Source organism: Petaurus breviceps, unplaced genomic scaffold, assembly GCF_028583685.1.
Source record: "Petaurus breviceps papuanus isolate PSGF00001 unplaced genomic scaffold, PetGlider_PUasm1.0 90763, whole genome shotgun sequence".
Taxonomy (NCBI): domain Eukaryota; kingdom Metazoa; phylum Chordata; class Mammalia; order Diprotodontia; family Petauridae; genus Petaurus; species Petaurus breviceps.
Window position 1 is genome coordinate 380,933 of NW_027187340.1, and position 24,093 is coordinate 405,025.

The window sequence follows — 24,093 nt, forward strand, 5'->3', positions numbered from 1 at the left end:
CTAAGCATATCAATATAAAGAAGCAGCTTAATGATGTAGTGTTAGAGTGAAGGACTTGGAGTCAAGAAGATCTCAGTTCAAAATCTGTCTCAGATATTTAATGGCTGTAGGACCCTATGCAAGTCACTTAATGTCTTTCTACCTTGTATTCCTCATTTATGGGTGCAATAATAGAACCTACCTCCCAGAACTATTGGGAGAATCAAATGAGATATCATATGTAAAACTCTTTGTAAGCCTTAAAGTATGATTTAAATGCCAGCTGTTATCATTGTTGGGGAAACTACATGGTACAATTGATAGAATGCTAGTTCTGGAATGAGGAAGTCTCATCTTTATAAGTTCAAATAAGCCTCAATTGTTTACTGACTGTGTGACCATGGACAAGTCACTTAACGCTCTTTGTCTCCATTTCCTCTTCTGTAAAATTAGCTGGAGAAGGAAATGGCAAACCCATTCAGTATCTTTGCCAAGAAAATCCCAAATGGGATCATGAAGAATTGAACACGACTGAACAACAACAAAAATTATCATTATTATTTTTACCAAAAACAAAATAAATAGTATTAACTACAATAAAAGGAAAGCACTCTCTAAAATGCAGTGCTGAGATATATCATAAACCCTTTAGAATTGCAGTGTCCAGCCTCATCACTAAATTTTCTGATATACTTGTGAAATGAGGTGTCTTATTATTTACTACATTAATTTCTTCAATGCTTCACTTTGTGGTTTATTCATTGGAGTAACTTTCCTCTGGTGAAGGGAATTTTGGCAGTGTAGGGCAGCCATGGGGAATAGTAATGTTCAGGCTCACATGCCTTGCTTCCATACTTCTCAGGTCATTCATTTGCCTGTTCATTTATTCATCCATTCATTCAGTAATGATTTCTTGAGTGTTTGATAAATGTAAGAGCCATATCAAAGTAAGAAGACTAGTGACTGCTTCTCAAGATATCCTAGGCCTATGCTATGTTCATGAATTGAGAATCTTTCTATCTCCCAGGCCTGACCATGAGCTATGAAAAACTGAATTTGAAACAAATTTCTCAGAAACATTGGATTGAGAAGTACAGATTACTTAGTATTTCTACACCAAGGATTTTTACAAGAAGCTAATTCTTCATTCTGTTCTTGTTTCCCCCCCCTCTAGATTCAGTTTTAAATGACTTCATCATGATGCACTGTGTTTTCATGCCCAATTCTCAGCTTTGCCCAGCCCTGGTGGCCCAATATCCTTTTATTATGAAAAGTCACTTCCCTTGAGAACTACCTTTCAACAGAAAAGATTCACATCACCATGATACCCTGTAATCAACTTCTGGTAAGTCATGGCCTCGGGTTGAGGTCTGTACTGTAAGCCTATAATAAAATTCAGGGCTTTTCCCCAATCACAGAACTTGGGAGCCACCTACAATTACCCTAACCACCATGCACTGGGAGAATTCCCCAATTCATCTATACTGATGTCAGGAAAGATATTATGATAATCACATTGGATAAGAAGACTGGGTTGTGATCTGTACAGCATAGTGCCTGGCACGTAGTTGGCACTTAAAAAATTCTTGTTGTCTGATTGGCTAACTATACAGGTGAAGGAAGTACCAGTGATCCATGATGAAACATGATTCCATTGATATTTTTAAATACTGTCCATCAACCTGTTTTATACAAAGTGAAATGTAGTGTAATGTAAATTTTTAAAAATACTATACATTTTGATAGTGAGACTCACTGTCTCTTATAGAAGACAACTTGGAAATGGTTTTTATTTTAAGCAATTACTTAAGGTCCATTAGTGGAGTTGGTTGAGATGATGATATTAACAAGTTCCACATTCTGACACTGAAATATGAAAGGGGTAATTTACCACTAGCAGCAACAAAATTTTGAAATTAAAAGCAAGTTGACTTTGGGTAGCAAAATGTGTTGTTGAAGAAGAGAGAATGGCTTTCACTGATATTCCTTTCCTTGTTCCAAAGCAGTCCAATCACTGTTGACATGCAATTTTTTCTTTTTTTTTATTACAATTAATCTGCCTGATTCTCATTTTCCTGCATACCCATAATTCTCATTGAAATCAGCAGAATGCATGAGGGTGAGAGATTTGAGCTGAATATGTTACTCAGTGGGAGCTGCAAGAGTGAGATTTGAGTGTTTATTTGTCTGGGAAACTATCTTTCCAAATAATGACAGCTTAATGAGACTTACATATATAATATGGTCTTTCTGGCTCATATTCAATTTTTCTGAGACAAATGGACAATTCCATGCTCACACTGTTCTCTTTTAACTGTACACATAGGAGTCATTATTAGACTCAGGGTTGTAGGAAAGACTAAAAAAAACACCTTTGAGAATAGACATTTTCCTTGCCATAGTTGGCCAGTGTTGTATAAACATTAACGAAAGGAAAACACAATCAATGTGGAAGGAGGAATATAGGAAAAGCAAATTTTTCGCTTTTTCAACCCCCAAAACTCCAGTATTCAAGCTTAGACATTTTGTAATTTTAAAAATTTTGTTTGTCCTCTTGTCTTTGTATCTGATTTCTTATAAAAATGCATATTGGGACACCTATATCACTGTCTTTCTTAAAACATTAGCACCTACTGGGTGGGTATCAAATTAGCTTTACTCTAAGTACAATGCCATTCCTAATATAGGCATTTAATAAATACTTTGTAATGGAAAAAATAATAGGGAAAAAAAGTTTATAAATATGAACAACAGAATAAAAAGGTAAATTGACAGCAAAGTCTGATTGTTGTATACAGTGATACTAGAAACCTAGGTGTTATCCGTACCACACCGTTCCTACCCCTTTATTTCTCAACTCTTATAGAATCTTTAGGTCTCTGATTATAAACTAATACCTAACATCGAAGAGATGACAAAATTAACTTAGAAATACATCTTATATGACAGAGTTTTACGATTCCAATATTGTGATACTTAAGTCCCAAGTGATCCTTTTAAAAGATCCCTGTGGAAGTTTTCTTCCCTACAAGAAACAGAACAGAGCAACAGCAGTTCTTATGGTCAAGTACCAGCCCTTCCCCCATCTCCAGCACCTCTGCCAACCTTCTGTAGCTATGCTGGTAGCTGGCCCTTGCACCCTGGATCTTGAATTCAGTTTGTATCATTTCCTTGCATCCCACCAATCTTTGCATTCCCTTTTTCTCCCTCCAAAAATTTACCTGCCTTCTAGGTGCTTATATTCTACTAGAAAGAAATAATATGGTTCAGATTGCTGCTTGCTCCTCCCTAGATTGACTAACCCCAGGAAATGCATATAGTGAGTTGATTTAATGTTCTTTCTAGTGATCATGCCACTTAGTACCTTCTCCTTCTTTCTGTAGGCATTCTCATGCATGGTCTACTGTCCACAAAGTTAATTTGGTGATAGTGTGGTCTAAATGGAGCACTGAATGAGGAGCAGAGGAGAATGTTCTGAGAAGATTGACTTGTTCATTCCACTCTACCCCTCTTTCCTGTTGCTGCTACCCAGTTATTCAGTGCATAGCAAGTTGTGGGGGTAGTAGTGAATTGAAGGGGTTAATGACCTGGTACTGGTTGTTACCAATGCCAGGACTGGCAGAATCTTACTTCGGAGTGTCAGAGTAGTAGTGGTGCTGCTGCCTTTAAGATGAGAGTGGGATATTTGTTTCTATGATGGCAATAAGGAGATCTGATGGACAGGGAGAAGCTCACCCTTCCAAATCCCTAGCAAGTGTCCTTTCATGGCATTGTAGCCATGACCACTCACAAACTTGGAGGACTTGTCTGAGCCCCGATCTGTATGTTGAAAGTAATAGTAACATTATGTATTATTGTCGATCTATTTATTGTGTTAAATACTACCCAATTACATTTTAATCTGTTTCAGCAGGTCACATATTTGACACCTCTGGTCTACATGACAAGTGATGAGGACCTGAAGTAAGAAAAAATAAAAAGGAGACAAATCATAATAATGATAGGTACATTTATTTAGTGCTTTGATATTTGAAAAAACACTTTACAGATATGATTTCATTTTATCTTCACAGCAACCCTGGGAGATAGGTGATATCATTATCCCCATTTTTCAAATGAGGACCTTGAGGCTGAGAGATTAAGTAATTTACCCATAAGCAAGTAAATGTCTGAGGCAGAATTTAAACTCATGTCTTCCTGACTCTAAATTCACCTGACTGCCCACTTGATCTTCTGTAATCACAGGATTATAGATATGATAAGCATTTTAAGCACCTCTTATCAGAGTGGAGGGATGGGAATAAATCTGTATTATTATCACTAGGAGGCATTGTTTTAGGGATACAAAAACCAAGCAGAAATACAGGCCCTGCCTTCAAGCAGTTTACATTCTATTGCTTAGTACAGTGCCTAGAACACAGTAGGAACTTAATAAGTGTTTATTTAATTGAATTGTATGTAATAGAGTAGAACTAGAAGTACCAATGCAAATACAAAGAAGGGGGACATGTGAGAGAATTGGTAGAGTTGTTGGTGGAGTAAAAGCAGCACCTGGAGAATGATTGGAAGTGGGAGATGAGGGAGAAGGATGAGAAGGTGGCTCATCTCTGATTCCCATGAGTCAAGCCCCAAATTATTTTGGTTGAAATAGTTGTACTCAAAGCTCTTGAAGCCAGATGTCCTAAATTTCATTTCCGTTCAATACAGGTGGCAGGTATCAGCTGCCCACTATAAGAATTTTCTTTTTGCATAAGGAAAAAGTTGGTGTACTAATCAATGTACTTAAAACATGTTGAAAAAATTAAGAAAACCTTAGAGTTGGAAGTATCTCCTAGATCATCTAGTCCAATCTCCCATCCAATGCAGAAATCTCTTCTATAACATACCTGACAGACAATAATCCATCCTCTGCTTTAATTCTTTGAGTGATGTGCTTTCTATCTAATGAGGTCATTGCATTGAAGATTTGGCATTTTAGTTGAATTTTAAAGGATAGATAGGAATTCAACAGACAAAGAGAAAAGAGTTCACACAGTAGCCCTGAGTCTCAGTTTTCTCATATGTAAAATGGGGGAGTTAGGCTAGATTATCTCTAAGATTCTTTCCTTTTCTAAATCTCATGTTGCTATAGTCCTTTTTCTTTGTGAACAAGGGCAGCTGCTCCATCTCCATTTAATCTCCTCTACTTGTCCAGAGTTATGGGTGAGAAATTTGGGTTATTTAGCTAGAAAATTCTCTCTCTCTTATTCTTACCAGCCAATATCCTTCTGTAGTCAGTGGGCAGATGACCCCCAAAGTTTGTTTTCATCTCTAAGCACAGATGTTGTATGCAAAGCAGACATTCAAGGCACAACAACACTGAAGAGGATCAGTTTGGATGTTGATTAGTGTTTTATAAATAGCTGCATAATTAACATGTACTTACCGCAAAAAAGGTATACATAATATTGTATTCCCTGTTGTAGGCTGTAATGAATCTGCCGCCCGTTCGTCCTAGGAGGTTTTCACTTACTTTCACCATGATAATTTTAATATGTGGAGCCATTATTAGCTGAATTAAAAATAAGTAAATGAGCAGTAAAAATACAGAAAAATTACAGGTGCCTGTGGTGAGTAAGATAATAACTAGGTAAAAATATATGAAATAATTACAGTGTATGAAAGGCAGAACCGGCATGAGGAAAATGACTCAATGGAATATTAAACCTGCAGTTGGCAGTGTTCACAAGGCACAATCTACATCATGTTCTTCATCTCTCCTGATCCTCATCTCACATGTCTTATTATAAACAGCTCCAACCCATCAAAATGTGTCTAGCCAAAATAGCTGGCCTTCTAAATCCAAAATTTTGTCATACCTGTATTTCACACCCTGTAAACTAAGCATCATTGACCCAGTGGACTAAATTTGTCAAATATTTTAGATTCTTATAGCCTTAACTTTGCTAGTCCCATTGGGGCCTTTATGAACTTCATTAGCATGCTGATTTCTGCATATTTTTGGAATCTTGGTGGTTTGAGAACTTTTCTGGGTGATTATAATGAGATATATATATTTTTTAATTTTCAAATACTTTATTAACTTCTGATTTACATCATTCATTTCCACCAGATTTTGAGTTACAAATTTTCTCCCCGTTTTCCCCTACCCACCGCCCCAAAATAGCAGTCCCACAGGATATCCCCTCCTCCAATCCGCTCTCTCCCATATTTTCTCCCATACCCCTTTTGACTTTTCCAATGGATCCCTATGTCCCAGTGCCTGTATATCTTATTTCCCAATTACATATAAAATAGTATTAATAATAGTATATACATATATGTATATATATATATATATTCGAATATTTGATTTTAAAACTTTGAATTCCAGATTCATTCCCTTCCTCCCTTGTCACTCACCCTTACTGGGAAGATAAGCAGTTCAGTATAGGTTGTACATGTGTGGCTAATGCAAAACAATAACATAGTAGATATATTGTAAAAGACTGACTATATTTCCCTCCCTCCTATCCCACCTCCCACTTGTTCTTTTCTCTACTTTGATCCCATCTCTTTTCAAAAGTGGGTGTTTCCAACTTCCCTCCCCACCAGCCTGCCCTCCCTTCCATCATCACCCCTCTCATCCCCTTCCCCCCTACTCTCCTGGAGGGTGAGATACCCTATTTAGTGTGTATTTCATTCCCTCCTCAAGCCAAATTGAATGGGAATAAGGTTGACCCATTCCCTTTTGACTTCCTATTCTTCCCCTCCATTGTGACCATTTTCCCTTGCCTCTTCTATATGAGATAGTTTACTCTATTCTGTCTCTCCCCATCTCCTCTCATTATATTCCTTCCACTCTTACCTCTTAATTTCACCTTTTAAGTATCATCCCTTCCTGTTAAATTGGTCCTGTGCCCTCTATCTATGTATACCTGTAAACATATATACACACATTCACATATGTATTCATATGCCCATATATAGACATATATATTTCTATTCCCTTCAACTGCTGAGAAAAGTTTCATAAGTTACAATTATTGTTTTTCCATGTAGGAATGTTAATAGTTCAATTTTGATAAGTTCCTTATGATTTCTTTTCCCTGTTTACCTTCTCATGCTTCTCTTGCTTCTTGTCAGAATGTCAGATTTTCTATTCAACTCTGGTTTTTTCATCAAGAATGCTTGAAAGTCCTCTATTTCATTGAATATTTTCCCCTGAAACATGATACTCAGTTTTGCTGGGTAGGTGACTCTTGGTTTTAATTCCAGCTCCTTTGACCTCCAGAATATCATACTCCAAACCCTTCGATCCCTCTGTAGAAGCTGCCAGATCCTGGGTTATCCTGGTTGTGTTTCCACAATATTCAAATTGTTTCTTCCTGGCTGCTTGTAATATTCTCTCCTTAATCTGGGAATTCCAGAACCTGACTATAATATTCCTAAGAGTTTTCTTTTTGGGATCTTTTTCAGGAGGTGATCAGTGGATTCTTTCAACCTCTATTTTGCCCTCTGGTTCTAAAACGTCAGGGCAGTTTTCTTTAAGAACTTTAAGGAGGATGATTTCTAGGTTCTTACTTTGATCATGGCTTTCAGGTAGTCAAATAATTTTTAAATTATCTCTCCTGGATCTATTTTCCAGGTCAGTGGTTTTTCCAATGAGATATTTCACATTGCCTTCTATTCTTTCATTTGTTTGGATCTGTTTAATAGTATCTTGATTTCTCATAAAGTCATTAGCTTCCATTTGCTCCAATCTAATTATGAAGCAGTGATTCTCCTCAATGAGCTTTTGAGATTCTTTTTCCATCTGGCAAATTCGGCTTTTTAAGGCACTCTTCTCCAATTATAAAGAAAGATAAACCATAGAGGCAGGTTTTTGGTGGTTTTCAGGATTTTCAGAAAATGACACTACCCTTGGTTTCCCAAAAATATGATTTTGTTTTTAAAGTCAATAATTTTTTAAAGTATTGGAAAGTCTAAAACTCTGGTAGGAATTATGGAGATTGAAAAGATAGGAACGCAGTTCTCTTGAAGCTTACAGCTTATTTGGGAAGAAAAAGCCTGAACACTCAATATAGTAGTGAATACATGGTTAAACACAGGAATTGTGAGAAGAGAGTGAGGAGTCAGCTGGAGTTACAAGGTTTCTAGGATGAGAGGTAACGTTAACATAAAGGGTATTTACAAGATACATAGATGGAAAATTTAATAAGTTTAGGAAAGAATATCCCTTCTTCATGTCTATCCAAGGTATGGGAAGACAAATCCCTTAAACTACAGTAGGAATGATTTAATTTGTGTACCAAAAAGAAGTTCCTGACTAAAAGTATTGTAAAATTGGAACATATCATAATCAGCTTCTGATTATCTGTATGTGGTTTTATGGTTTGTTGGATTATTAATAGTAGTCTCCTCTTCCCAGATATTCCTTTACCCACTTTCATCCAGCAAACTCTTAGGCCAACTGCTTCTGCAATTTGGTGTGTTTGGGTAATTCAAATTATCTTTAATATCAGACAAATAAAAACTTAATAGAAAGATAAATGAGCTAAAAACATTACTACTATAATAATTCACATGCACACCAATGTACTGCTGTTGAAGATGTGAATTGGTCCAAGAAATGGTTCAAGAATCAGTCCATTCTTTAAAATAATATATAACTATACCCTCCAAAGTTACTAACCCATCCTCTGTGACCCAGTGATGTAATTACCAATCCTATACCCCCAAATTATTAAAGAAATAGGAAAAGAACCCATATGTACAAAAATATTTATAGTAGTTCTTCTTATTATTATAATAGCAAAGAACTAGACACTTAGGGAGCACCCATGAATTGGGGAATGACTAAACAAATTATGGTATAGGAATGTAATGAAATATTATTCCACCATTAGAAATGATTAAAATGATGGCTTCAGAGAAACCTGATACAGAATAAAGTGATTAAAATCAGAAGAGTTGTAGCATAGTAACAGTATTTAAAAAAAAGTACTCTGATCAATGCAATGGCTGCCTAAAATTCCAGAGGACCGATGGTGCTTTCCACTGCCTGATAGACAAAATGATGAATAAGACATCCAGGGTCAGAAAGAATCAGAGAGAAGCATGACAACAATGAAAGTAACATGTTGAATTTATTGTTTTAAAGGAAAACTAAGCTGTATGTAATAGAAAATCACAGTATCATAAAGAATTCTCTTTTTCTGCTCTTCTGAGTATATGGGAAAGCTCATTTTGTTTGGTCTTTGTTAAGTTTAGAATAAAAAAATCTAAATAATTCTGATAATAATTTACATGGTGGAATGCAAAGTGCATGGGAATTAGGAGTCCTGAGTCTGAGACCTGGCTCTGCTACTAAGTTGTGTGACTTTAGGAAAGTCACAATCTCAGACAGAGACAGAGAATAGAATGAAGGTCATTGGCTTTGGTGTCAGGAATCCTAACCAGTTCCATCAATAGAGCATCTGCCTTTGTCTCATACATGATTCAAACATTCTGCTTTGGGCCTAGAGTCCAGCGTAACAAATTCGCAATGGCTACTCTACTTATTTGCACTCTCCTCCCTGGAGTTTCTCAGCCTCTTCTCCCCACAGTCTCTAAGGATGGGCAAGTCTAGCTTGTTAATCAGTAGGGCCCTTACAGCCTCAGCATCAGAATGAAACTCCCTGAAGTCAAGGAGGAAGATACTGGGGATTTCTGTTGACTAGGAGCATTCACCTCCAGTATTCTATTATATTATTTGAAGAAAAAACAGGGTGAAAAAGAACTATCTTCTGAGAGAAAAGGTACATGATCTCTTGAGACCCTTTCCAAGCCAATGGCTCTATAATCTCTGATCACTAAATTCCTTCTCCATAAACCTCATTTTGTCATGGAAGTTACCCTAGGTTCTTGAAGGTCATGCTATCAGAAGTCAGTCAAGTCAGTTACTATCAACGTGGAAAGATTTTTTTATACCTCCATCCAGAGATTAAGCATGTCTATTGTCCATGGACCAGCCTGGCTAAGTTTAGAGACCAGGTTGGCCAAAGATCCTAAACTTTTTGACCCCAATAAATCTTAATGACTAAATACTTTATTAATAGTAATTGCATTGTATATCAGTGAAGGTGGTACCATTTCAATGAAACCAGAGATCCTTGAAATATTAGAATACAAATAATTTTATTTTCAAAGGATAGCTTAATATCTTAAAATTTCACTTGAAGTGGAGTTAACTGATCATTTATATCTACCTTACTTATCTTTACAGTATTGTTGTAAGGATCAGATAGATGATGTTTCCAAAGTACTTTGCTAATGTTAAAGCACCCTATAAATACTTGTTGTCATCATCATCATCATGCTGTTCTTCATAGTTTTTGTGATGGAGCTAATGGTTCAAGGAAAAGTTGCTCTCTTGATATATTTCTTTTATATTTAATGTTAGGTTAAGTATCGTCCAGGTGGATAAACTGATTTTTTTTGGTTGTTATTGTTGTCATCACCTACTCATTTCAGCCACTATTTTATTTTTTCAGAAGTGTTTAAAATCTTCAGTAGGTTCCAGTAGGGGCTTATAAAAACCAAAGGACATCTTGTCTTTCTGTCTTTTCTGTAACCTGGGATGATAAGAGTTTCATATTGGGTAAAATGCTTTCAGATCTTCTGATCTTGCTCATTTGCATAGTAAAACATCTTCAGGAAAAGGGGGTGGTAGGAAATGATACAGTTAATTTCTAATACACTGACTTCCCTGCTGTTTCTAGAACAACACATTCCAGGCTCCTGATTCTGGGTATTTTCACTATCTTTTCCACAAACTTGGAATGTTCTTCCTCCTCAACTCTGTCTCCAGGCTTCCCTGGCATCCTTCAAGTCCCAGTTAAAATCCCACTTTTTTAGAGGAAAACTTTTCCTGTCCCCTTTAATGCCAGTGCCTTTCCTCTACTGATTATCTCCAATTTATTTTGTATATAGCTTGTTAGTATGTTGTCTCCTTTGCTAGATCATGAGCTCCTTAAAGACAGGGGTGGTCTTTTGCTCTCCTTTGTACCTCCAAGCACTTAGCACCATTTCTTTCTTTCTAGTCTTTTTACACCTCATTCTCCCTACTGAATATCCTATGATTCAGTGACATTGGTTTTCTTTGCTGTTCCTTGCATCAACACACCATCTCCCAACCCTGTGAATTTTCACCAGCTGAACCTTGTGCCTGAATTTCCCTAGAAAAGGGAAATACTGAAAGTACTTGTAGTCTAGATGCACTGCTATTCTCAAGGCTCTTGAGTTCAGTATCCTGGGATGTCTCTATCAGGGCCTGTTGGTAGTTTTACAAAGGTTCATGTTGCTTCCAGTTTCTCCCTTAGGATGCCTCATACTTCAGCTAGTTAGTAATGATTGAGGAGAGTATTCTGGAAGACTAGAAGAGATTAAGTTCTTTAATGATTAAGAATAGTACATGAATGGAATAAATTTCAAGAATTAATCAGTAACAACAATAACAATTTTAAAAACCAGAACTTTCAGGAGGCAGGAAAAGTTGGGAATTGTGGTACTTGGAAGTCAAATTCAGATATCAATAAAAGTTCAGAAATTAGCTAAAGGCCCTAGAGTGAAGGCAAATGTTCCCTGGATCACTGCTGTGAAAGAATTGGAACCCATAAAAAGATTAAGATTCAGCAAGGCCTAGGGCTGAATCCTTCAGAGAGTAATGCTGTGGTCTGCAGTTTCATACCATAGTAAGCTGAATAAGTTATAGTCAACTTAAGTCTTAGTCAAGAGACCAAATTGCTTTCCTATTGAATCCATACGCTCCCCAGCCTCTAATGCAGCTAGTTTTCCTGAAATTCTTTTTTTTTTTAGAATTCTAGATACCCTAGCAATCATTTACAGAAACAAAAACTTGGAAAACTATGTTTGTCATTTGCTACAGACAGGAGACAATTTTCCTAACACAAAAATGGAAAAAGATATACCTTCCTCCTGTCCCACAGAGGAAATATCTTCTGGTATAGTAGGCAATAAACTTTACTATCCACAACCAGATTTACATGAAATTTAGAAATAGCTATACTGCTGATGTGCTGAGGTCCTGCTTCTATCTGCTTTGTGACACAGGGCCTCCATGACTAGATGACAATCACCTTGGAATTCTAGGCTAGATCCCATAGAACTGCAGGGGTGAGGAGTGTGTGTATGCTGAATTTTTGTGCATGGGTCACATATCTCCTTGAAAATCAGGTCAAGCTAACCTTAAAAGGAAGAATGAATACTCTGAATATATCTCTAATGGATTATTTAGCATCTCAATGTTTCAAAACATTTGTTCTCATCTAAGTAACAGAAAATTCCTCTTCTCAAATCTCTAAAATGATAATCCATCAGTGAATTTTGTTGGAAGTATTTTAGTTTGTTTTTTTTTTAACTAGAAAACTTGGGAAGTACACCAACATTTTCCTTAATGAACCAATCTCTCAAAAGCCACATTATTAGAATAATTAAACCATTTCCTGGAGACATTTTCCTAAACTCTGATTCCAGGATCAAAAAATTAAATAATTATTGAGGGAAAATGGCTAATTTTCTATATGAGGTTTGACCATGCAAAAATGGTTATTAATGTACTTGCTCAACATTCTATACATGTGTACTGTTTTATGATCTTAATTTATTCAATAATAATTTGGGTTTTTTTTATAAAATTAGTAATGGCATAACTTAAAATAAAAACACCACCTGAAAATTTCACATAGCAAAGTATATTAAGAGATACCCATCTTTCAGGATTCACTAATAAATTTAACTATATAATTCACAATAGTTAAATTTACATGGATCTTTAAGTGACTTGCAAAGTGACTTACAAATACTATCTCATTTGATCTGCACAATGACCCTGGGATGTAGGTACTATTATTATCCTCACTTCATAGATGGGTAAATTGAGGCAAATTAAATGACTTACCCATAGTCATAAATCTAACAAGTGACTGAGGCAGGGTTTGAACTGAGATCTTCCAGACACCACGTTCAGCATTCTATAGACCACACCACCTAGCTGACTAAGGAAGTTATGAAGTTATCATACAAGATCAAAAAAATGACTTGCAACATTGGATCCTGATTGTGTGGTATGAGGAAGAGAAACATTGACATGTTCTGCATTGGCTATCAGGATTACGATTGAGCATTCTGCTTTAGGGAGAGTGGTAGCAGAGCCTTGCTTTCAAATATTATCAGGTTGAAACAAATACTATTTTATTTGGTCATCTCAATCTACATTGAATCTGCTCATATTTGTTTTTGTCACTTTCCTCCCTTCTTTCTAACCATCCTTCCCTCACCCTACTGTTTATCATTAGACTCAAATACTTCAAGGGTCAGAAAATATTGTCCCTACCGCTATACTTACACAGTTTTGTAGATATGATTAATGAATTGCTCTAGTCAAAAAAACTTCATCACTCAGTGGCTCACTTTCCCGTGATGACAGGTTTTTAGAACTTAGCCAGACTGATCCAAAGATGAGAGATAGGCTGTCCATGGTCAGGCCCATATAGGAGTAGTTCCAACTTGGTAGGACCTTTCCAAGCCTGCACTTTGTCTGATGTAGCCATCAAAACTAAAATGAACACCACACTGAAATAAGAGAATAAGAAATAAGAAAAAAAAAAGATTTCAGTGAAGATTCAGTGTCATTGAAATAAGAAAATGAATTAATCTTCCTATCTGAGCTACTTCACAATCATAAACTACCATAAAAACCAAACAAAAAAGAGGAATGGGACAGGGGGGAGAGTCTACAGCAACAATATATTTAAATTGTTTTAGTTCTACTTTCTAGTTCTTATAAGTCTTTGTACTATTGGGTATGGATATCATGGTTCACTGTGGTATTTATTTTCAGTTGAACAATAAATTAATAAGCAATTTTTATTGAATATTCACCCAGTTGTCTCTTAAGTATTACATGCTTCTTATAATGTCTTGTGAGAGCAGGGACTCCTGCCATTATACCTCTTAGAAAGCAAACAAAAAATAGAATAAAAATACTAAAAAATGAGAGACTGAAGGGTTAATCAAAAAAGAAATCATTTTCATAGACAGTGCATGTATTTCTCCATTTTTCCCCTAGTCAACTCCGAGAGAATTGTAGTAATACAGGTAGACCAATTTCCTTTTTTATGAATCCAGTGCTCAATTTATGAAAACCATTTTGTAACCCATTTACATGCAGGAAACCTTTGCTTTAAGGTTCTGTCATTTACTTTGATCATGATTATTTATAACCCCTCTTGAAAATGCCTTTTACCGGTGCAGCTCTCAGGAATAACATTCCTGAGAGGCTGTTTTCTACAATGCTTTAAAACAGTGGTAGTGGAGCCAAGGGAGGATCTGGTCTTTTTACCCAGTTAGAAACTAAATGGCTATATGTTTTATTAGTAACTTGAGAGAGAAGGGTGTGTTAAATGAAAATGGGCAAATAATTAAGCACCTACTCTTTGAAAGGCATTGTGATTTGCCTCTGTGGGAGACATAAAAAAAAAAAAAGTAAGGCACAGTCTCCGCTTTGTGCAATGTAAAGTATGCTGGCTCTGGAGTCGGAGGACCTGAGCTGAAATCTCACCTCTGGCAATCGTGACCTTGATAACCTTGGACAAGACACAGATTCTCTGAGCTTCAAAATCATTATCTATGCCATGAGCAATGGGCTATATGGCCTCTGGGGGTCCCTTCTAGCCCTTCATCTATGTTGTATGATTCTCTAGGGTATTTGCAGTTTGGTTCTAAGACAAAACATAAATATGAGGAAAATTAACAAGATCTAAAAAGCAGTTTAAGATGAAAGAAAAAGGGGATAGCATATCAGTGACTCCTAAGGAACAGATCAGTATCCTACAGGTTGATCTCAAAGCCCAGACTGATTAATTTCTAAGCCAGTTGTTGCTGTCACATACCCCTCATTCAGCTTCCTAGGAATCCCAGCAGAAAAGAGAGTGCAACTTGGCAGTGGTGCCCTCAGCTTCATTACAGGGGGTGGGTCGAGCTTTATTTTCACCACCCCCATTTTCCCCTTCTCCCACCCTCTGTCTGTGCTTAGCTATCATACCTACTTCCATCTCAGTAGCATCTCCTACTACCTACCCTTCCCCCGCCCTACCTGCCCTGTGAACACTCACAGATACAAAGCTTCTGAAAAGTATCTCTTCCTGTTTAAACTGAACCCTGCAGTACTTGTTGATAAACGGTACGTGCAAAAGATACTTCAGAGAAGGAAGGGAGAATTTTGGAATGGGTGGGAAAGACTTTCTGTTAAGAGGTGAGATTTTAATTGGATGGATAAAATTGCTATAGGCAGGGAGGAAGAAGAAGGCATTGCAGTGTATGATGAAATAAAGAATGGAGGTAAGAAAGGGCAGAGGGATGATGTTTGGAGACCTGGGAAACTTTGGTTGAAGCAGATGGTTTGTCTAGTGGAGTTATGGAAGATAAGTCTAGAAAGATTGTTCAAGCAAGATTACAGAGGGATTTGAAGGCTAGGCCAAGGAATTTTATATTTAACCTGTGGGAAATAGAGAGGGTTCTAGCATTGAGGATTGGCATGTTTGAAGTGAGACTTTTGGAAGATTGGCCTGGTTTCAATGTGCAAGATAGGTTGGAGAGGAAGAGAGACTGTAGGCAGAGATACACCAGGGATGGCCGGTCCCATAACAGCCTAGTGTAATGTGATTTAATTCTGGCACTTCATAAAGACTTTCCTGAAGAATGGGTTTCAGATTGCTGGATGTTTTCCTTGACACCTTGGCACTTACCATGCACAGCCTTCCCAAGGTACAGAACAGGACAAAATGGATTATGCCCTCAACAACAAGAGGAGAGTCATTCGCCTGGTCCTCCAGTGGGCTGCTATGTATGGAGATTTACTCCAAGAGGATGAAGTAGCAATGGCCTTCCTAGAGGTATGCCAGAATGATTCCTTCTCTTATTATTCACTTTCTCTGCTATAAAGTTATTCTAGAAGCAAGACACAATGGACAAGGAGCCTGTTTTTACAAGTTCTAGAGTGATATTCCCATTTCAAAGAAGATGAGGCAAGGAATTTTAAAGATGTTATTAAAATTAGGTAGTCTCTTTTGGGGATGGAGGTAAGAGAGGAGGAGTGAGGTGGAGTCACAGAGGTAGAGCCATGACTGGATATAGCTTGTGAGCGAAAGACCATCCAGTCTGAAGAGAATAGTTCTCTTCCATTACATAACCCTGACTCTCCATTATGTCTTCTGCCCTCATTTAGCTCTCTTAATAATGACTCTTCTTCATTGTTCAGTTGAGTACCTTACAATGATAATACCTTGCCCACCTGAAGTCAGGAGCCAGAAGAACAAGGTGATTTTTTAAAAAAAATTCCTTCTAGCCCAAATGCTTGTTATCCTTTCGTTTCTGAAATGGATGAACCAAAACAAAGTAAGTTTTGACTGTTTATTTTTCTCCCTTTCTCAGCAGCACATTTTGGGTCAGTGTGAATGATGTAGGGATAGTGAGGCATATGGATCCTGAGGCATTAGGATAATGGAAGGGACTATTTTTTTTCTTTAATGCAGAATGATTGCAGTAGTTTGAATTTTGCAGGAGAATCCGTGGCCTCCATTCACTGAATGTGAGTGATATATGCCACAGGCCTACATTAAGACAATCATTACAGATCATTCAAGATGAGGGCTGAGCTAATACTGAATCACTTCCTACTCCTTTGTCTTCTTCCCATATCCCCATTTTGGCTAACCAGAATAAAGATGACTTAATTCAAAAATGCTTTTATTGATACTCTTGCTGCCTCCTCGCCTTAGTGAGGGTAAAGCTGCCCCTGAAGAATGACAATATTGAATAAAGTTGTCTAAGGAACTGATGGACCAGAGCAGGGATCTCAAACTGATGTAACATAATATATGGGAAGGACACTCAAGAACCTAAGTGAGCAGTGAGGACATCTTGAAGCAAGAAGCTTAACAAAACTGTGTGATGAGAAATTCCTCTAAAAAAAAGGCCATTAATTTTACGAGTTGGGAACTTCCTTCCATCAAAGCAGATCAACAATTTGTCTGAAATTTGTAGTCTTAAAAAATTGCTTAGAACACTGAGGAGTTAAGTAACATGCCCAGAGTCACACAGTCAACAAGTGTTAAAGGCAAGACTTAAGCCTAGACCTTCCTAACGCTGAAGGTTATACCTCTCTGTACCCTTTCATACTCTTCTTTAGAGAGACAAAGAGGCAAGGGAAAAACAGATGCTCTATCTGTATTGATCAGGAATTGATTTTCATTTTTAAAAATTGACCATCAAGGTGGCAGCTGAAAGTCTCACTTTGAAAGTGGGTCCCTGAAGTTTGTGTGGACAGACTTTTGACATATAAGGTGTTCCTAAAGTCTTAGTTCAGTTTTAAAGTATACAACTCCTCTAACACTTTGGAGGTCCCTGGCTATTTGATAGTAATATTTGGAATACCTAATCAATTCAAGGAGTGAACTTTAAGTTGAACTTCAGAATTTTTTTTTTTTTTTGCATTTTGGAGAGGGCAGGGCAATTGGGGTTAAGTGACTTGCCCAAGGTCACACGGCTAGTAAGTGTTAAGTGTCTGAGGTCAGATTTGAACTCAGGTCCTCCTGACTCCAAGGCCGGTGGTCTACTCACTGTGCCACCTAGCCGCCCTCAGAATTTATTTTTAACATCCCTAATATCAAACAAACAAAAACAACCTGTAGAGTTGAATTGAGCAACTTGCTAAGCCCAGTAGCTGTGCTAAATCCTTTTTTAGTAACAGTATTCATTTTTAATAACATCAGTCAATGTAACATATGAAAAGTCTCCTCCAATTTTTTTCAAGAAAAAAATTTGAATAGAATTAATCAGCAAAGTGATATTGAAATCAAGATCATCATAAAAACAGCTCTCTATAGGAGTGTGAAAAATCATGGAGGAAAATGACATATATGAAGAAATAGTTTTTCCTTTGTTCAACTCATTAAATAAAGGCCTAGTGACTAGCCAGTGAAACTAAATTATGGAATCTACTTCTTAATCTTTGCAGAATAACATGTCTGTGACTGTTATGGCTAAACATTGTGTTCTTCACTAATTTCAGGAGTTTTATGTATCTGTATCCGATGATAGCCGGATGATCGCAGCCCTCAAGGAGCAGCTTCCAGAGTTAGAAAAGACAGTCAAGCAAATGTAAGGAGAGTCTTGGCTTTCTTTGTTTTATAATGAAATAAGTGCACTACCTGTAATCACAATCTCCTATACCCTTCTGACAAACCTTCACATATTAAAGTTTTTAAAAAATTTAAAAAAATAATCACAAGACATTTTAGAATTGAGGGAGCTGAGTCCAGTGGGATAGGCAGTCATGATATAGAAGACAAAAAAAGGGGTGAGAATATATTAAGCTACATTCCATGTTGGAGTGCGGCTAGAAAGTACAGTAGATACAGTGCTGGGCCTGGAATCAGAAGTACATGAGTTCAGATCCAAACACTTACTAGCTGTGGGACCTTGGGCAAGTCACTTAACCTGTCTGCCTCTGTTTCTTCATCTGTAAAATTGGAATAATAACAGCAACAACCTTTTGGGGTTGTTATGAGGATCAAAGGAGGTGATATTTGTAAGGTGCTTTGTACAACTTAAAGGATTTTGTAAATGCTAGCTATTATGACCAAGCTTAAATATTGGGGTACCCTAAATTGCTTCATTTCCCCCTGGATTTAGATGAACAAAATGGGGCCCCTTTGGTTTTAAACTTCATATTCCAGAATTAGAATGACTAATGGACAGATATTTAAATAATAATGGTAATGATAATAATAACAATAGATAACAACTGATACAGTGCACGATGTGCAGAGTCACTATGCTAAACAATTATGCTTACAATTGTCATCTCATTTGATCCTAATAAAAACCCTGGGAGGTGGGTGCTGTTATCATCCCCTTTTTAGAGGTAAGGAAAATGAAGCAAAGATTATGTGACTTGCCCAGAATCATGCAGTTATTAAGTGTCTATGTCTGGATTTGAACTCAGGTCTTCTTGACTCCAGGCCCAACACTCTCCCCAAATGATGTAGATGAATACTTAATGAGAGAAGTATTTAACATAAAACCTCCCTCCAGCCCAATCCTGTTTAGTACTAATATTCTCTTCATTTAAACACAGAAGCTTGAGCTTCATATTTAGTCCTGGGAGGAGCACAAGCAAATGAAGTCAGGGATCCTGGTTGTTAATGTCATTTCTGCCTCCATCTTAGCTGATCCCTTCATTGCCTCCCATGCCCTAGTCTCCTTACCCTGAAATGAGGATGATCCTCTCTTCTTGTGAGAGTGTTATCTCATTGTGTTGTGTAAGGTTATGTAAGGTGTTATGTAAGAACAAAGAAATGAAAGTAGTATTTACCAAAAATACTGAATAATGGGTTCTCTCTCTCCTTCTACATTTTAGCTCAGAAGATGGCAAGGGTCCACAAAAGAAGGTGGGTAAGAGGCTCTTAATTGGAATATGTTGTTTTGTGCACAGTAGGACTATGATCCTCCAGAACATTTAAATACACCATTTAAAAACATAATGAAAATTTTAAAAATAGCAACATTTTTCACTCACTTGTTTTTCTGGACCTGATTGATGCCCAGGTACACGTTTGTGGATGTTTCAAGATGAGATGGCTATTCTCCCCTATAGCATTTAATGCTATTGCTTTTTCCCCCCAGCACAAAGTTCTTTTGCAACAATTCAACCCTGTTGAAGACAGAACACAGAAACGTCAACCTGTCAGGGGATCTGATGAAAGTAAGCACTATCCACTTTATATGGCTCATTGCAGGTCAGCTAGTTACGCTCAGTGAATAGAGTGCCAGGCCTGGAGTCAGAAAGACTCATTTTTTTCAGTTCAAAACTGGCCACTACAAACTGTGTGACCTTGGGCAAGTCACTTAATCCTGTTTGCCCCAGTTTCCTCATCCATAAAATGAGCTGGAGAAGGAAATGGCAAACCACTCCAGTATCTTTGCCAAGAAAACCCCAAAGGGGGTCATGAAGAGTCAGACATGAATGAAAAACAACTCAGCAGCAACAACAACATGGCAGGTCAGAATAAAATCTTCCCTCCCACGGTAATCAGCTTGGTCCTTCTCTGATCAGAACTGGTCACCTTTGGCAGCTAGGTAGAACACTGCATAGAGAGCTCTGCTTAGAATTAAGGAAACTTGAGTTCAAACCCTGCCTCGGAGTTTATTTATTAATTATTATAGGCCTGGGTAAAACTCTTAACTTCCCCATGCCTCAGTTTCATCTGTAAAATGGGGGTAATCATTGCACCACCCTTCCAGGGTTATGAGAATCAAATGAGCTAATATATATAAAGTTCTTTGCAAAATTTAAAATGCTACATAACTACTAGCCACTATTAAGGGCCCTCCTCAATATATGCAGCTGTTATTTGTGCTTCTTACCTTTTGGTTGGGGTGAGGTCAGTATCATACCATGCTAGAGACAAGCATAATTCCCTGATTCTGACCCACACCTGTATGAACATGGTTGAAATGCCAGGGTGTCTGTCATCAGATGCCTTCTCTCAGAGGGTAGTGTGTTTGGTATCATAGATACTTTGCAGATGTCTAGAAGAATGGAGCTGCTTCCAACACTGTGGGTAGAGCCCATTCAGTGACCTCAGAGACTTTATAAATAAATAAATATTTGTTATAAATAACAGCTTATGTCATTTTGTATATTTAGCTCAGTCCTTTCTGGATAAGTAAAAATGTGGATCCATGGGAACCTTAGCATGGAAAACAGTAGGCTAAAAGTTTAAAAAAATTTCAGGATGAAGAAAATATTTCTAAAACTTGTGGTTCTTAAAAAGTATGTGCTAGAATGATATACTGTCATACAATTTCTCTCTCTCTCATAGTCCTGTTTAAAGTCTACTGCCTAGACCATACATACACTACTATCCGCGTGCCTGTGTCAGCTTCCGTGAAAGAAGTTCTTAGTGCCGTTGCGGACAAACTAGGTTCTGGAGAAGGACTGATAATAGTCAAGATGAGCTCCGGAGGAGGTAAAAACTAAATCCAGGTGTTATGTTTGTCTGCAAAATGGAAAAGCCCAGCTTAACAGAAATACCGAGGTCAGAATTTGGTGAAGTCCCTCCACACTAATTTAGGTGGATTATGTGAGGGCTCAAACTAATACATTTTTTTTTTTGGTCATCATCCTCAATAATAACATTGTGTCTATTTTACTAGTGCCTTCATATCAGTGATCGCATTTGAGCCTCACAACAACTCTGAAATAGATAGCACAGTTGTGATTATATCCATTTAAAAAATAATGAAACTGAGAGGAATATACAATAACTTTAGAAGGTATTGCATTTAGACATGGACCAGTCCTGGATTCAAATCTTGACTTTACTATTTGTGGGTCCTTAGAGAATTCTGCAATTGATTTTAATTCAGTAAGAATTTATTAAAGACCTTCTGTATTATGCACCTCTGGTGAAGCAGACTGCAAAATGGACCTGTTCTCAGAATGTTTTTAAATGCATAAAATAAAATGTGTACAATTTCAAAGGAAAAATTATACTAAAGTCCAATTACCAAATTTTTTTTTTAAATCAAGCCCCCCCAAGTTAAGAATTCCTACTCTGGAAAGAATGCTGTTGTGAAGAAGAAATAAGGGAAATTATAAGAAACTATTTTAAACAACTCTGTACCAATAAACCTGACAACTTAAATGAAATATATACATATTCATAAAAATATAAATATAAATTGCCCAGATTAACAAAATAAGAAATGGAGAATTTAAATTGCCTGATCACATAAAAATAGATAATCGATAAATTAGCTAAAACAAAAGAAATAAACAAACAAAACTAAATAAGACCAGATGACAGATCTATCTAAATATGAAAGTATTTTTAAAATATGTAAATAAAGGAAATAATTCGAAGCAATTGCACTGAAAGTCTTTTAAAAATGTAAATATTATGTATTCAAAGTCCAATGTTAAAACAGAAACCATATGAGTTTTATAAAGTTTTCACCTCCCCTCCAACTACTCTGCATTATTGCCTAGTAGAAACAGTATGTTCGATAGATGGCAAATGTAGTTTATGTACATGATTACAATAGCAGCTTGGAATTAGATAAATTGACCCTTGGCTATTTTGATCTTTGCTTTGTGGTTATTTCTGATGGGGTTTTCTTTTCTATCACTGAGGGCCTGAGTATGCCTTGTCTTTTTTATTCAGTAGGTTCTTTAGTAATGTGTTTCACACAGTCACTGCCCACATTCAGGTAATTCACATGGCTGACAATTTGTTGGTGTGATTAGAGCAGTGCAGTGAATTTCAGATGCATTTAATGTGCAGTCTTATGCTTTTATATTCACAGAAAAGGTGGTGCTTAAACCTAACGATGTTTCGGTATTTACAACACTCACTGTTAATGGACGTCTGTTCGCTTGCCCACGAGAGCAATTTGATTCACTGGTATGTATGGATGCTGTTCTCATAACAACATTTTCAGTCAAAAAGCTTGTGTAATCTTAGTGCTTAAAAAAAGGAAAAGAAATGCCCTGGAATGCTGTTTGGTCTTTCCTACCAAAAAAAAAAATTAAAGCATATTTTGGTTAAAGATTCTTTAAAAAGATGCTCTAAACTATTTGAGGCTCTGGTATTTATTGAAAAGCATTACTACAAAAGCACCTTTCCTACCATTTCTGCATCAAAAAGATAGTCTACTTTTCCATTTACTTTGAAATTTGACAGTTAAAATAAACTATTTTTAAACATAAATGTGTTGTCAGACATAGTAGTGACTTCTGTGAACTCATTAATGTGAAATCGCCATTCAGGCATGAGAAAAATAGTTTGCTCCTAATCTGTTGCTGCTAAGATTTTAGATATTATTATATCAACCCTTTTAATACAGTCCTCAGCAAAGTATCCAAGTCACACAGAACTTTTATATAACTATCAAAATAACCCTGAAACAATCCATGTAACTGTTACTATCCTAGTCACTAGTACTTGTCAAAGGTACTACCATGTTCCTAATTACCCAGGCTTAAAACACCTCTTTGTCATTCTCACCTCCTCACTGTCAGTCTACAGAGAGACAGACAGACAGACAGACAGACAGACAGACAGACAGACAGACAGACAGACAGACAGACAGACAGATAGATAGATAGATAGATTAGATAGATAGATAGATAGATAGATAGATAGATAGATAGATAGATAGATAGATAGATAGATAGATAGATAGATAGATAGATAGATAGATATTCTTCTCTAACATAATCCTACCTTAGTTCAGGTCCTCATCCCTTCTAGCCTAGACTATTGCAATAAACTTCTAATTGATTTCCATCCCTCAAGTCTCTCCCCACTCCAATACATCCTCTACTCTGTGGCCAAGTGATTTTTCTGAAGAAGAGCTCATGACATTACTCTCCAATGCCCTAGTGCTTTCATATTGCCTCTAGAACTGAATATAAAGTCCTCTGTTTAACATTAAAGGCAGCCAGGTGGCACAATGGATAGAACACTGGATGGGGAGTCAGGAAGACACGAGTTCAAACAAGGACTTAGATAATTCCTGCCCACTTGATCACGGACAATCACTTAGTCTCTGTCTTCCTCAGTTTCCTCATCTGTAAAATGGTGATAATAACAGTAGCTCCTTCACAAGGTTATTGTGAAGATTAAAGGAGATATTTATAAAGTGCTTTGCAAACTTTAAAGCTTAGTAGTTATTATTCTTTGCTATTTAAAGCTCTTCATAATCTGTTTATTACACTTTGCTCTCTTCCACGTTCTCTTCTTTTCAGCCCCACTGCCCCCCTCACACACAGCACTCCATCTTCCATCTCTGTGCCTTGCATCAACTGTCCCCTATCCCTGGAATTCTCCCCATCCACCCTTCTGCCTCTGAATTTCCCTACTTTCCTTCATGTCTCAGCTAAAATCTGTCTTCTGCAAGAATCCTTGACTAGTCTCCACAATGTCTAGTTCCATCCTCTATTACCTTGTATCTACTCTAGACATATCTTGTATTTACTCCTACCCCCTCCATTCATTAGACTGT

At 37.0% G+C, this 24,093-nt stretch overlaps 1 protein-coding gene and 1 long non-coding RNA gene across 11 annotated transcripts in view; one reads left to right on the forward strand and one right to left on the reverse strand.

Annotated features, from left to right (window-relative positions):
- Positions 1-24,093, forward strand: part of RAPGEF4 (Rap guanine nucleotide exchange factor 4) — a 350,706-nt gene that overhangs the window by 276,973 nt on the left and 49,640 nt on the right. For all 10 annotated transcript variants that reach the window (XM_069068411.1, XM_069068412.1, XM_069068413.1 and 7 more), the window contains 7 exons: positions 1,154-1,232; positions 15,764-15,914; positions 18,092-18,180; positions 19,442-19,472; positions 19,708-19,786; positions 20,907-21,053; positions 22,393-22,490. In XM_069068411.1, coding sequence (XP_068924512.1) covers positions 1,154-1,232; positions 15,764-15,914; positions 18,092-18,180; positions 19,442-19,472; positions 19,708-19,786; positions 20,907-21,053; positions 22,393-22,490 — 674 coding nt within the window. The remainder of the gene's footprint in view (positions 1-1,153; positions 1,233-15,763; positions 15,915-18,091; positions 18,181-19,441; positions 19,473-19,707; positions 19,787-20,906; positions 21,054-22,392; positions 22,491-24,093) is intronic.
- On the reverse strand, positions 9,363-20,879 carry LOC138146500 (uncharacterized). Its single transcript, XR_011164500.1, has 4 exons — positions 20,449-20,879; positions 19,601-19,735; positions 13,367-13,593; positions 9,363-10,574 (listed from the first exon to the last, which is right to left on the reverse strand). It is a non-coding gene; the product is annotated as an uncharacterized lncRNA (long non-coding RNA).